The following is a 15,796-nucleotide window of genomic DNA, read 5'->3' as shown; positions in this document are numbered from 1 at the left end:
CTGATCCACACCCGGGTGGGGAGGAGAGGGGTCCTTGCCTCTCTGTCTAAGAAAGAAGTTAGAACAGACCATCTGAAACTCAGTAGTTAAAATCTTGAGGATAAGAACGGATCGGCACCGGGTATTACATAAACATATCTATCTATATATTTATTAGAAAGTAGATGTGGCCAATTCAAGACATTCGGATATTCGGTCAGGTGCCAGAATAAATGGATGATACGTGCAGAAAGGAACTGCACTCTGGAAACTGTTCGAATGCATAAACTGCAAGAGTTTATTTGGTCCAGGAAACTGTTAAATCTATAGCTTAATATGGCAACCTAAGCGGACCTGAAACATTGCTGACTCGTGTTGGAGAGCGAGAGGAACCCTTTTTTGTGTTTTAGGTAACAATGAAAATCTTAACACTCTTAAATGAACTTTTGGTACTTGTGAGTTATCCGGGCTGCCGATTTTGTCCTTAAGTTTAGTTAACTTAAGGACACCCGACCGACGCGATGCCCGCGATTTAGCCCCAAATCGGGGGCATCGCGTCGGTCGTGGCCGTTATAAGGGACCGCGACGCGATGCCCGCGATTTCCCATAGACAGTAATGTTAAAAGACGCGATGGACCCGATTTCCCATAGACAGTAATGTTAAAAGACGCGATGGACCCGATTTCCCATAGACAGCAATGTTAAAATAAAATGACAATGTGAAATTGGCCAATATGGCCATTTCACATTGGATATGTTTTAAAAAAAAAAGGTTTCATGGCCCCCCACCACCGTTAACGCCACCCCGCTATTGAGACCAACCCGAAGCGTGGCGAGCGCAGCGAGCCCGCGAGGGGCGGCGGTACGTGTCCTCCGACCTTTTCATACCCCTACTATCCACTAGGGCGTGGAGTGAGAATAGAATAGTGTGGCGAGCGCAGCGAGCCACCAAGGCCCGAAGCGTGGCGAGCGCAACGAGCCCCGCGAGGGGATGCGGATACCTTCACATGTATCCGCATCCCCTTGCGGGCTTCACAGGTGTCCGCGTCCGCTCGCCACGCTTCGGGCTCGGTGGCTCGCTGCGCTCGCCACACTATTCTATTCTCACTCCACGCCCTAGTGGATAGTAGGGGTATGAAAAGGTCGGAGGACGCGTACCGCCGCCCCTCGCGGGCTCGCTGCGCTCGCCACGCTTCGGGTTGGTCTCAATAGCGGGGTGGCGTTAACGGTGGTGGGGGGCCATGAAACCTTTTTTTTTAAAACATATCCAATGTGAAATGGCCATATTGGCCAATTTCACATTGTCATTTTATTTTAACATTGCTGTCTATGGGAAATCGGGTCCATCGCGTCTTTTAACATTACTGTCTATGGGAAATCGCGGGCATCGCGTCGCGGCCCCTTATAACGGCCACGACCGACGCGATGCCCACGATTTCGGGCGCAATGAAAAAAATCGGCAGCCCGGATAACTCACAAGTACCGAACTTTTACTTTAGAAATGTCATCTGGATTGTGAATGTATATTAAGATGAACAAAATAAAGGACAATCTGATTTGTTAATTGTAAAGTTTGATGTTTATTATAACAAAATGATGACAATTTTCTTTGTGCATTCTGCATTAATATAACTCTGGGTAGGCTTTGTACAATCATGCTGGATTGTGGGGGCAGCAATACAGAACACAGTCCAGAAAAAAAAAAAAAAGTCCAGCAGATATTTTATTCACTGTTTTTTTTTTCCTTCTTTTAATTTTTCAAGAAAATCACATTGTTTTATAGTGCAGCCATTCTCATGACCTACAGTTTGATTGATATAAAATTAAACCAACAAGAAAAAAAAAAAAAAATCTTCCAATTTAGCAATTTTATACTGGTTGTGCCTTTTCAAAGCTAAAAATATATTACATTTTTTCCCAGTAATGCACGCTTTCCCTTGAGCAACATATTCTTGCTGTGGATCTCTGACAAAAACCTTCTGATGGCTGCAGCAGAGTTTATCATAATTAACACTATACAATATATAAGCTATGTACATTAACCCTTAAACTGCTGGGAGACACCGCGCCTGGGGTAACCTGGCCGTTTCTGCCAGCAGTGAAAGAGCCATAATTTCCTAATCAACTGTTCTCTCAGAGAAAATTAGTGAAACTCCGTGATTTAAGGTCACCGGAAGAAGTAAGCAACTCCTAAGAGTTAAAGTCATATTGACCTACTAATGTCTAGCACTTCCCACAGCCACTCTACCAAATCAGCAGTCGGTTCTCGTTCTCACTTCCAAAAAGTTGTATGGTACAAGACTTTAGCATCGCCACATGTAGCCTTGTTTCTCAAATAAACAAAACTACTTTTTTTTCTTAAAAAATATTACAAATCTGTATTTGTTTCTCTGCAATATATTAAACTTTTTTTCATCAAAACCTTTTTTTCTTCAAACTTTAGTTTCCTTAAACATGATATGTTACAGAAAACAGTGATAAAAAGATTGTTAAAGCGACTGTAGAAGAAAGCTGGTGGTCAGTTAAAAAAAAAAAAAAAATAAGGGGTGTAAGTTATGAAATAGTACAGGAAGGAAGTGAAAAATTGGGTGATTGAGATAGATTAAAAAGGAAGATGAGTGCAGATGCTTTAAGAAATAACAAAACAAGTACCTAAAATCAGCTTTTTCCAGATCACTGGAAAAAAGGGGAAGCTCAGCGAGTTCTATTAAAATGTACTCAATGGGACTGAAAGTGTCATAGTGGTGTATCATAGTAGTCTGGTAACTGATCCATTTGATATTGCCTGTGCTGCAAAAGCTGCTGCTGTTGTTGCTGCTGCTGCTGTTCCTGATGTTGCTTCATAATCTCCTTTACTTCCTCCTCAAGTTCAGGTGGTATAATAAACTGATCATCAGGATCTGGCTGAGCCGGTGCTGCAAAATAACCACCTGTCTTTCGTAAGGGTGCATCTGCTGCAATCTCAATTACATTGTGGCTCTTTTCTGAAGCTGCCACTGAGCCATTTCCTCTTCTATGACGACCAAGTGCATTGGAAGATAAGTCATGCCTCCTGCACAATCCTCCAGTGTCATCCTCATTGGCGCTTATAACAATGCCCTCATCAGTGGCCTCTGGGAGAGGTGTAGGTGTGGGCTGTACACAATTCTTGGCGCGAGAGCAGTGAATGTCTACTTCAACCTCCACTCTACTTCCATTAGAGAAAACACCTTCAATGGGTTCCTCATCTTCGCTGTCAAGACCATTATCTGAGAAGGCACTGGAGAAAGTGGCACTAGACAGCTGTCGTTGGAAGGAGCTAGAAAGACAGACAGGATGTAGCGTACACCTCTGCTCACTGGGACATCCTACAGGCCCAACTCCATTCTCATGAAGAGAAACTGCAGGGGGCTCATCAGAGGCTGTAGACCCCACTTCGCTACTCATCTCTGAAGTTGAAATCTCACTACTTATTTCAGAGGCCAAGCCACTGCTTGAAGATGGCATGCCTAGGCTGTCTGGGGCACGGTCCTTAATAACCACATTGACTGATGGTGTGAAGATGCCAGGGCTTGGTGGAGGAATTCCACCATTAAGTTCACAACAGCAGAAGCAGTCTTCTGTAACATTTAGTTGCACAACTACCGCACACAAGCTGCCGCTGCAGCCGTAACTTTGAGCAAGACTGCACAATTTCTTAGAAGCTGCCAGGGCATCGGGCACATTCCGCACAGTCTCAACTGCCTCCTCTTCTGAAAGGCTGTCCCATAAGCCTTTGCTACCGACAATGAAGAACTCATCTTGAGGTGTGAGGGCAACAGACTGAACATGGGGTCTTGGAGTAACACTAGGATGAAGGAAAGTGTATCCCAAAATACGTGTGCAATCAGTAACTCCATTCACTTTACCATCCTGCAAAAGAAAAATTATAATTATACAACTTATTTTAGTGTAAAACATGGCAACATACACACACAAAAATCACACCAACCATATTGGTTACAAAAAGGGCAGTTCTATGTAGATAACTAAATGCTTTCCACCAACAATAAAAAGGTTTGTGTAGATCAGCTCTATTACATGACTAATAAGATAATGTAAATAATACATTTATAGTGTGAGGTAGAACTGCAGATCCCTATATACACGGGCTGAGTTTCCCATATCCGAAATGCTTGGTACCAGAAGTCATTTAGAATATTTTCATAATATATATTTGTTATTAGAGCCCATTTCTTTGAGAGGAGTCTCTTCACACATATGGTGAACAATTACAGCCGCTAATCCCAGGCTGCGCAACACCGGCCCTCCAGATGTTAATGAACTACACATCCCAGGATGCTTTGCATCAGTTTTGCTATGTGGCCATGCTGAAACTGATGCAAGGCATGCTGGGATGTGTAGTTCATCAACATCTGGAGGGCCGGTGTTGCCCAGCCCTGCGCTAATCTGTTTACACCTCAATTGGAGGGTAAACAGCAAATGTCATTTTCTTGACTATAAGAAGATGCCCAAGCTGACAGCAATGTTATAGTAATTGTTCGGTATTCTAAAGACAGGAAACTATGCTATATTTAAATACTCAGGGGTAAATGTATGAAGCTTGGAGAAACGATACCTATCCCCATAAAGAACATTATGTGCAAGGTTATAATGCACCAGCCAATCAGCTCCAATATGTAAATTGACAGCTAGGAGCTGATTGGCTGGAGCATTAGCACCTTGCACATAATGGGCCAAATGTAATTGGGTGAGAGTTTCAGAAAGTGAGAGATTTTGGGAGAGTTTTACCATTTTTTATGCAGCAATCAATTTCATGGCAACATTAAGTTGGTTTTCCAGTGTAAAGGATTGCCACTTAAAAAAAAGGGAAAAATCTCCAAAAATCTGTCACTTTCTAAAACTCTCACCCAATTACATTTGGCTCTTTATCGTGATAGATACAAATTCTCCAAGCTTCATACATTTACCCTCAGAGAGCGCTACAAGCAAATCTCTCATGCAATTATCTACCTGGAGATGCCATCTAGTACATGCAGCAGAGGGAGCAAACCAATGGTATCGAAAGATTAGGCTTTTTTTGTGTGTGTGTGTGGGGGGGGGGGGGGGGGGGGGGGCTGTTAAACTGTACAGATATTGGCTATGATAATGTTGGTATTGCCATGTGCTCTGGGCTCCTCTCTGTGTCTACTGCCAAAAGGTTTGATTTTAAAGAGAACTACCTCACTGTCACGAATGTGTAAATGATTTCAGTACTGTTGAGGAATATGCCAAGTTTTAACATCTACTGTACATAGAAGCATGTTAGCCCCAGTTACCATGGGCAAATCCAATTAGATGGTATTTCTTCCTAGCATCAGACAGAACGCATGCTGCACACTATCAGCAGTGCCGAAACCAGTTATTTAGTCATTAAGCTTAGGCAATGTAAGAGTTAAAGCAAGTTGTGGTGGCCATTTTAGAAAGCGGCTTTATCCAGCCAGCTGCAGCTCGGGGTTACTTATGCTCCAATTACTTTCTGCACGGGATGGAGGTGGGATCTTTTTTCAGGATGGCAAGAGGAAGAAGAAAATAACATCACAAAGAACAGACGGGGAGGGATGAATGGGAACTGATCTGTAATGCTGGGACCGCGCACAGGATGAGCATTTCCACTTCTTCCAATAGTGCTGAATCGCTCAGATTCCAAGCCTGCAACAACAAATCCCTACAGCTTTCACATTTCATTTACATCTCATCAAAACCTTGCTATTCCGAGGGTCACAGAAATGTCAGCACAACTCTCGCTGCTTAAACCTCACACATTGCAGAGCGCGGTGCATCTCGCAGGATAAATTCATGTAATGTGACATATAAAAGGATATCAATCATTACAACATGGTTATGTAATGGGTCCTAGGAAAATACAGCACAACTTATAGTTTCCAACTCCGGAGGGAGTCATCAGAAATACTAAAGGAGATGCAGTGATGCGTATTCCAACACTATAATATGTGGGATCTCCCATTCTGCAACAGGATATGGAACAGTCTGTAGCTAATTCCATGCATTCCATATAAATCAAGAAGACAAATCCTTTATTCATACGCAGCTTCAATTTGTCTACCCGAGTAATAACGCATTTCCGATGATCCGCCATTCAAAAATGCTGATCGGCAGCTATGGATTGCGTATGGGTTGGGGAATATCTGTATGAACCAAATCTCCGCCGATCATTGGTTGGAACTGGCAAATCTGGGAATTCCCTCTATACATCACAGAGAAACGGACGTATGATTTATTGACAAACTATAAAATTAATCCTAAAAAGGATGAAGGGGGAAACGCAATATAAGAACTCTTACATACGACCCTAATATATGAGCATTATGCACAGGTGGAAGTATTTTCTTCATAGCAGTTTCCTTTTATTACCAGTTATGTTACATAGCGCACACATATCTCACAGCACTATTCTAGGGTTCTATAGGAGGTGATGGACAACAATCATACAGCAGAATACTGCGACACCGCTGGGATCATTACAAACCGTAGGAACACTACAGAGAGGATCGCCTTCTATCCAGTGATCAGACTACACAGAATGCTTGTGGCAAGATCACCTCTGGGGTCTAATTCAGCAGAGTACGTTTCAGAAAAAGTAAACCGGCATTTAACACAGGTTATTTTGCCCATGACATTAGCTCTATTCCGTATGGGCAGAGTGGTGAGCTTACCTCTGTTATAATGGCCTTATGCTGTTTTACTCGCTTCAGTTCTTCCTCACAGCTAACAGTGTAAGATTTGGACAAGTTCAGTGGCTTTCCGCCTCTGCAGAGCACAGCCTGGCATTTTCCAACATTGGCAGAAGTTAGTGTAAAGCAACCCGCCGGGTCCATAGGGTCATGCTTTATGTGGCAAAGGACAGCAGAGCCTCCAAGTTTCTGCCCGGCAGTGCCCAGCTTTCTACAATGAAAAAGTTTACATTTGAAAGGTGATCCCTATATGCAGAGGTGTATTGTAGAAAACACAAGTCTAAGGCAACATTGGCTTAACTGTTATGTATATACTATGTTATGGCAGCCTGTACATGGATGCAAGATCATTTCCAATTCTAAATGGGAGAAGAGGCAACAAAAGAAGATAAAAAGGGTCAGGCATAGGGTACACCGGCCACATATTACTGCCAGTACCCCAGTGTGCATATTCCCAGCTGTGTCTGCTGTGGGAATTACCTCTGCATGACCAGGAAGGTGTTCCCCATGTACTCCTCCTCATTCTTTGTTTTCTGCAGCTCATCCGCCAAGATGTCACACATCGTACACTGCAACAAACTGGGCACCTCCACATTACGTTCTCCATCAAACACGCCATACACAGCTTCACGGTTGTCACAGAAGTTGTTGACTAGCAGGGAAGCCACACACAGCCTGAGAACATAAAGTAATCAATCAGTCTAAATGGCCCACTTAACCAAATGTAAAAAATGCATGAGAAAAATATATAAAAATATAAACAAACCCAGCCCTCAACCACCACAAACATAAATTGTGATCTCGCAACAGATCCATTATAAACTTGTTTTCTTCCAGACAAAGCCTTATTTTGCAATGATGCTACTAAGCCCTCTATTTCCATATCTAGTTTGAGAGGGAAGGCTGCTTAGATGGGTCCTGTGGGAACAGGGCTTTGTGAAACCCTTTCAAACAGGTGGCAGACAAGTAGTTAACATTCCTCACAGTTGACATCACTCTAAGCAGACACTTGAAAGCAAAACCTTTCAGAAAGCAATCAATGAAGATGAAATGTGGGGCTCTCCTTGCAGAATTGGTGCAGGCTGCTGTGCTGGGAAGGCTACCCGCATCACTTACAGCTGTCTCATAGCAACCACAGCCAACAAAGGACAAGAGCAAAGGGTAGGATACAATATGGCTTGGTCAGCTTTTAACTTTCCCAACTCCAGTTTCACATGAGAAACTATCACTAACTTTCAAGACCAATGATTTTCATATTCACTTCAGTATACTTAAGCCATTGCGGAGACAGGCACTATATTTGCAGCTGTCAAAAATGTTGTAAACATATTAGAAATGTTTTTAGATGTGACTGGTTCTGATTCTGCCTGTACAACGTATGTTTTACTATGTATAAATAAAGCAGGCTCAGCAATCCTTGCTAGATATGTTTGGAAGACACCGTTATGTGCTGTTCCTAGTAGGATAGCTAATGAGTGGAGAAGAGGCTGAGATAAAGCAGCAAATGGTCCTTGAATGCAAGCTAGGACATACTTGTTTTTGACTCCTGAAGCCTCAGTGTATCCATGGCTCCATACGGCAGGGGCGCCAGAGGCTTCGCTGGAAGAGAATCCACATGAAGGCTGGTCCACTTTGAAACATCGGATGTTACTGCTGTGGCATGATACAACATATTAGATGTGCAGCTTTGAGAACTAGCATTCATTTGCAGGGGCTCCTGCAGGCAGGTAGCCCAACGTACAACACAGGAGTAATACCACATAGACCAGTACTAGAACAGTTTGTATAAAAGGCAATGTCATGGAACGCTCACTCTTCCTGAGGATTGCAGTAACCAGATGATACACTTGTGCTCTTTGTTTCCCAGAGAGGTGCACCTCAGGAAGCATTTATCAGAATGGGCAGTCCTCTTAAACAAAATCTATCAATCACATTTACAAATACACTAGTCACAATGTAAGCTAAAGGATGGGTCTGGCCATACAACAAGCATACACTAGAAGCGCAACGGAGTGTGGTCCTAATGCAGACCTGATTGCAGGACAAATCTGTCCTAAAAATGTACAAAACCATGCTGCACTGCAGGTGGGGCAGATGTAAAATGTGCGGAGAGTGTTAGATTGTTTTTGCTGTGCAGTGTAAATACTGGCTGCTTTATTTTTACACTGCAATTTAGTTTCAGTTTGAACACACCTCACCCAAATCTTACTCTCTTTGCACATGTTACATCTGCCCCACCTGCAGTGCAGCATGGTTTTGTAAATGTTTAGGACAAATTTGTGTTGCCGTCAGGTCTGAATTAGGTCTTGTGTGTCATAGCCTACAAGTATTTAAAGAAAGTAAAAAAAAACAAAAAACAGCAACAACAACAACAAGTAAGGTGAGTCTGGTGACCAGTGTACATTTCACAGAGGTAACCATGTGACTGGCCATTTCAGCATGCAAAGATCTATACATAACTGGGAGATACTAAGGGGGGTATTCAATCTTTGTCATGCTCCCGCAGCCATCTCCCGACAGGGGGAGATGGCTGCGGGACCCTATTCAATGCGGTCTTCCCCGACAGCATTGAACAGGGGTTCTCCGCTCGTTCTGCCGAGAAAAGCCGGAAATAGGCGAGCTCCCGGCCGGAGCTCGTCTATTTCCGTCCTCAACTCGCGGCCACGCCCCTTTTTCGCCGTTCGGCGGTAGGGACATTGAATCACGACCGCCAATCTCAAGTCGAGCAAAGCGAGAACGGGACAGAGGAACGGCTGTTGAGCTTGCTCGACAGCCGTTCCCCTGACATTGAATACCCCCCTTAGACTAGGATGCATGGAACGAAAAAATGTGGCAAAAACACAGCTTTTGGGGCTTTTATCACACTTTTTAAATGTATAATTTTGACAGCCACCAATTTTTTTTGCCTAGAGGGTAGTGCAAGCTTTTTCTGGCATTATTCTATAGAAACCTATAGGCTTCTTACGGCAACCCCCTGCTGTCTGATGGTGGGAAGGTCGACATGAGGGTTTTCCCTTTTTTTTTTTAGACTACATGTGCCGTTAGGCAGTATGTCATGCCCTACCATCCACTAGGGCATGGTGGGAGAATAAAAAGTGTGCCAAGTTTAGCGAGGCACAGTGCCCGAAGCATGGCGAGCACAGCGAGGGGATGCAGTGCACTTTTTTAGTGTCCATGTCGACCGAAGGCTTGTAAACCTAAGGTTTGTCTATCCTATGATCCATACCCCTCCTGGTGTGCTACCCGGACCCCATGACCTTCTCCTCCCTAGCAACAGGACTTCCCCTTCTAGGTGCAGGGAGAATGAGGAGGAGCCACAGAGTCCATGCAGCTGGAGGCTGCAGGACACAGGTGAGATGGACCTGCGAGGGACCCTCTCCTCCGATGCCAACTGCTTCACAAAGGGCAGCTGTATTCGCAAGAGCTGCCCTTTGCAATATAAATTGCATATGTTAATACATGTTCGAATAGTGTCATTGCGATGCAGGGCAAAAACAAAACTGTGTGTGGCCTTTTTTCTTTGGTGTGTTGGCCTGAGGGTTTTGATTTCAGAACCTAAAAAGGAAATGGTCCACTTAATAAGGATTTCCAACATCCGACTGTTTTCATAAGCAAGATTATAGAATTTCGACATTTGTATAAAAGATTTCTATATCCATGAAAGTTTGCAATGATATACCCCCAGGGGATCTAAATGTCTATCTGTTGAATGCCAACAAGTGGCCACTGGTATGCACAACACTGCTCCTTGACTATTGGAGGAATTGATGTGTTAGCCTTTATTATATAGGATATCCGATAACCTAACACGATCACACAAAATTTGTGATTGCTTTTAACAGTTGTGGAAGATTAAATATATAAATATTCCCTGGTTATTCTACTACAGCAGTGAAGTAAGACTGGTTATGGGTAATGTAGAACAGCATATTTAAACCTAGAGATTCTGGGATATGATCATTCGGAGACCAATTCTGCATGCAATCATGGTGCCAGCATGCATTTTTTAAAACTCTCCAACACCTTCCCCACACACACTTTCATTTATAGTAGCCTTTTTTGTACCGGCAATTATGCTGCCATGTCAAATGGAAAATAAAAATGACAAAACTAAAGCCACTCACTTAAGCAGCTCCAGGGTTTTGTGGTCCAGTAGCAGCCGCGCATTGCCAGTTAGGTCCAGTTCTTGCAATTTAGGAGGGAGGTTTTCAGGCAATGTGATTTCAGTCAGTTCATTGCAGCTTAAATCCACACACTGTGGGATAAGCAGTGAGAAACAACAAAAGAACATGTTCAAACATAAACCATGTAAATCTGTCATTCTTATGAAATCTTGTTATTCAGAAACAAGTTGTTAAAATGTAGAAATACTTTGATCCCAAGCCCCTTGAAATAGCTGAAGTTCTATCAACTTCTCTCATAGTCTGGGCAAGAGATCAAGAGCAGTGGCACCCAGCAATTTACTGCTGGTGTTTTCTGTGGCTGTAAGACAGTACAGAGAGTCACTGCCATGTCAGAAGGTTCAACTAACTTCCGATGTACAGTACTGTCACAATAAAAAAAAGGAAATCAATTTGCATGGCTGTATCCTGAGAACAAAATAGCAACCAAGACACATACAGTAGTAGCATCGTTATTCTAACAAATCTGCAAGGTTCAAGTTTATAAAGAATTTAAGTAATACTCAGTCAAGTATCTTGGAAAAAATGATACGTAGATGGAAACCTGATCTTACACTACTTTATTAAAGATTTATTTAACCAACATTCTAAGTTTCTACAACAATAGTATTTATCCCTTTGAGTGCCAAGTGAATTTGGCAAAATAGGTGTGAAAACTGACAAACATTTTTATTCATCATATTGACCTGTAATGTTTACCTTATATAGGAAATATAGGTACTGTTTACCTAGAACGGCGCCCACGATTTTGATCTTAGGCATCACAAGGTAAAAAATTGCGTTGGTCGCATCGCATGCGGCCAAAAAATCGCAGGCGATGCGACCGACGCGATTACCACGATTTTACATAGGGAACAATGTTAAATGGCCCACAGACCCCAAATAGCCACCCTGAAGTGTGAAATGGCCCCCCCAATTGTTAACGCCACCCCACTATCAACGTCAACCCGAAGCGTGGCGAGCGCAGCGAGCCCGCGAGGGGCGGCGGTACGCGTCCTCCGACCTTTTCATACCCCCACTATCCACGTCGGCGTGCAGTTGAGAATAGAAAGTGTGGCGAGCGCACGCAGATACCTTTACAGGTATCCGCATCCCCTCGCGGGCTTCACAGGTATCCGCGTGCGCTCGCCACACTTTCTTTTCTCAACTTCACGCCGACGTGGATAGTGGGGGTATGAAAAGGTCGGAGGACGCGTACCGCCGCCCCTCGCGGGCTCGCTACGCTTCGGGTTGACGTTGATCGTGGGGTGGCGTTAACAATTGGGGGGACCATTTCACACTTCAGGGTGCCTATTTGGGGTCTGTGGGCCATTTAACATTGTTCCCTATGTAAAATCGGGTCAATTGGGCCATTTAACATTGTTCCCTATGTAAAATCGCGGTAATCACGTCGGTCGCATCGCATGCCATTATAATGGCATGCGATGCCCGCGATGGGCGCCGTTCTAGGTAAACCGTACCGAAATATCATATATATATATATATATATATATATATATATAATATTTTGGTACTTGTATCCTAGCACGGTGCCCACGATTTTAATCTTAGTACATTGTTTTAATCGATCGCATGCGACCAGATCGCATGCGATGCGATCATAACGATGATTTCATTGTACAATCACCCTGATGGGTGATTAGTATGTTATATGCATCCCATTGTTAACGCCACCGCCACTATTCACGCAAACCCGAAGCTTGGCGATCGCAGCGAGCCCGCGAGGGGCGGCGGTACGCATCCTCCGACCTTTTCATACCCCCACTATCCACATCGGCATGGAGTTGATTTTATATAGTGCCCGAAGCGTGGCGAGCCCCGCGAGGGGACGTGGATAACTTCACATGTATTCCGCGTCCCCTCGCTGCCCTATTTGAAATCAACTCCACGCCGACGTGGGTAATGGGGGTATGAAAAGGTCGGAGGACGTGTAGCGCTGCGCTCGCCACACTTCGGGTTGGCGTTAATAGTGGCAGTGGCGTTAATGATGGGGGTGCATATAACATACTAATCACCCATCAGGGTGCATGTACAAATAAATAATCGCATTGATCGCATGCCATGCGATGCGATTTTAAAATTGTACAGTGCGGCTCTTAGGACCCGAAAATCGGGCCCCATCGCATACCACCAATTAAGGCATGCGATGGGCGCCGTGCTAGGAAACAAGTACCTATTTTTTTTTACACAACATTTTTTATTTGAATTTATATAACAAATGTGAGTAATGCTTGCATTTTTAGGGGATAATTTGGGCATCTCTCACAGAGATGTTGGTACTCCACGGGTTAGTATGTAAACTTCTGCAATTCAATAACAGATTTAAAATAGAGTAAAGGCCCCTATACCCTACAGTGGGGCATCGCATACCGTACCTTGCATGCGATACCGTGCAAACTTACCACCAGACAGCTCCCAGGCATCAGGATTATATACGATACATCGTATGTGGTCCTTTTGCATATAATGTATCTTATGCCATCCTTTTCCTGGCTGCAGAATCTGATAGATACTTGGTGCAGCAGGGACAATTTGGCTCTGATCCGACGCACATGGGACCACACATTGGATCGTAAATTAACACATGCTATTTGGAATTTTTTCATCTGATTCTGAGGCATCGGGCTGATAAGAATGATGGCCTTTAAAACCCAAAATTACCTTTTATATATTGTGGCCCTTTTTGAAAGTCCTATAACTACAGGGAAGTGTTGCTTGCGGTGTGTCTGGTTTGTTTTTAGCGTGTGGACAACAAATTGCCTCATTTTTCTAGAAAATAATATTTTTTCAGAGATGCACACTAGTTAGAGATGCAGGGATTGGCTTCCCTAACTGCAGCCTATACTCGGTACACAATACGGAAAAAAAACTGCCCTTGAGCTGTTTGGGCGGGCTGCTGGGAGCTGTGCAGGGGACCTGGGAGCAATGTAGTGTGGCTGTGGGTGGAGTGTCTGTACTGCCTGCGCAGCGTCACACTGCGCAGAGCTGCTGGCCGGGCATCAGGAACAGCCGGGCAGCATCTGAGCAAGTACTCATGCACAGTCTAATCCCGAAATTGTACACTCCAATCCCGGGATTAACTTCCTGGCATTTTTGGATCCTGGGATTGGCCACCCTAATACTAGTGTATAGGGAGGCCAATCTCAGGCCTTTTTTTTTTTTCAATCCCGGAACTCAGGATTGAAAAACGGTCAATCCTGGCTTTCCCAGGATTAGCCTCTTGATGTCTCGCCACACTGGGAACTGCCTAGGACTGCAGATGGCAGGTGGCAGCGGCAGAGTGGGTGGTTGGAAGCTGTGGAGAGGGTAGGCAGACTCAGGAGACAGGAAAAGAACCGGAGAGGGTGGGTGGTTGCGCAGCTTGACCACTAACATCATGCTACACAGCATGTGCATTTTAAACCCCAAATCTCGGACAAAAATACCAGGATTGTATAAGCCTAATGGTGTTCATAATTTCAGAGGTGTATTTTGTCTTCATTAAGAAAGCCACAGAGAGAGGGGCAATTTGTTGCAGGAAATGCAGGCTTCTAGGGTGTTCTCCAAGAGAGTCTCTCTAGGTTGCCAAAACATATGTTATGGCACTACTCTGAATTTATTACTCAAAGGAGACTAGTTTAATTAAGTTTGTTCAGTACTACTTGATGGTATTTTATAGTTATACTTTTTATCTCATATTTTTTACATTTTTAGTGTTTAATTTCAGTCTTCGCATTTCCTCCCTCAGCATAGTGAGTTAGTCGTAAGTGGGACAGCATGGATGGTATAATGGTTAGCATTACTGCCGCACAGCACAGAGGTCATTGGAATGAATCCCACAATAGACCTCACTGTGTTGAGTTTGTATATTCCCCTGTGTTTGCATGGGTTTACTCTAGGCAAAAATATGCCAGTAGGCAAAGTTTTTTACTCTAGTGTGAATGTGTGTACATTTGGTAGGGAACATAGATTGTAAGCTCCACTGTCAGGGGCTGATGTAAACAGCCAAATATTCGTGTACATTTGGTAGGGAACATAGATTGTAAGCTCCACTGTCAGGGGCTGATGTAAACAGCCAAATATTCTCTGTAAAGTGTAGCGGAATATGGACCTTATTCGGGGGGGGGGGGGGGGGGGGGGGGGGGGGGGACACTTCACCATTCCATTTGTACCCACCAGTGCTGGAGGGGGGCGGCAACGCCCATGAAAACACCAAGTGTTTCATGGGTGCTCCCATTAAGTTACTGGGCGTTGCCATGGAAATGAGGCAGTGACACAGCTGCCGTGGGCAGGCAGTTGACATCACCGGATATCAGCTTCCTGCCCTGTCTTCCAACAGAGCACACAAAAAGCTAAGACACCTGAGAGTGTCTTAGTTTTGCAAAACATCCATTCACAGTCGTGGGGGCAAATTCGGCAAGCGAGAAGGGTATACGCTTGGACGAGCTCTCTGACGGTATGGTCCCTTGTTCTAGTACTGTGACTGTTCACCAATTACCATATTTGCCATCTATAGTGTGAACACAGTATATCATTTACCATAACTTTTGCCGTTTATGGTTTGCCTATACCAATTTTATGCGGATGCATACAGATGACCGGCATTGGAAGAAATCCAGACAGGGGTCAGGTAAGTATACTTACCCTCCGCTCTGCCCCCTGCCGCCTAACTCTAAAGGTGGCCATAGACAAGCAGATTTATCTGCAGATCTGTCTGGTTGGAACAAAAACATGGTTATGGATGAGAGCAAATGACAGTTGACCATTTGCTTGGAAATGCTGGAAAACTGACAAACTGTCACTCATCCATAACCATGTTTTTGTTCCAACCAGCCAGATCTCAAGATAAATCTTACTAGTGTATGGGCACCTTAACCCTCCCTGTTACTGGCCTAACCTGCCCAAACAGTAATGCCCTTATACACATGTGTGTCATGTGTATAA

General features: G+C 44.1%; 1 protein-coding gene across 2 annotated transcripts in view; it reads right to left on the bottom strand.

Moving 5' to 3' along the window:
- Positions 1–1,538: 1,538 nt before the first annotated feature.
- The window catches only part of PHLPP1 (PH domain and leucine rich repeat protein phosphatase 1), a 131,722-nt gene continuing 117,464 nt past the window's right edge, over positions 1,539–15,796 (bottom strand). Inside the window, exons 13-17 of one of the 2 annotated variants that reach the window (XM_083188051.1) lie at positions 10,817–10,947; positions 8,226–8,342; positions 7,173–7,367; positions 6,675–6,903; positions 1,539–3,870 (exon numbers count right to left, since the gene is read on the bottom strand). In XM_083188051.1, the coding sequence (XP_083044177.1) occupies positions 2,716–3,870; positions 6,675–6,903; positions 7,173–7,367; positions 8,226–8,342; positions 10,817–10,947 (1,827 nt within the window). In that variant the 3' untranslated portion in view covers positions 1,539–2,715. Of the gene's footprint in view, positions 3,871–6,674; positions 6,904–7,172; positions 7,368–8,225; positions 8,346–10,816; positions 10,948–15,796 lie in introns of both variants that reach the window. The other variant, XM_083188049.1, reaches the window with a different exon arrangement.

Source organism: Crinia signifera, chromosome 5, assembly GCF_055691185.1.
Source record: "Crinia signifera chromosome 5, ASM5569118v1, whole genome shotgun sequence".
In the NCBI taxonomy this organism is placed as follows: Eukaryota; Metazoa; Chordata; class Amphibia; order Anura; family Myobatrachidae; genus Crinia; species Crinia signifera.
This window is presented reverse-complemented; position numbering and strand designations above follow the sequence as displayed.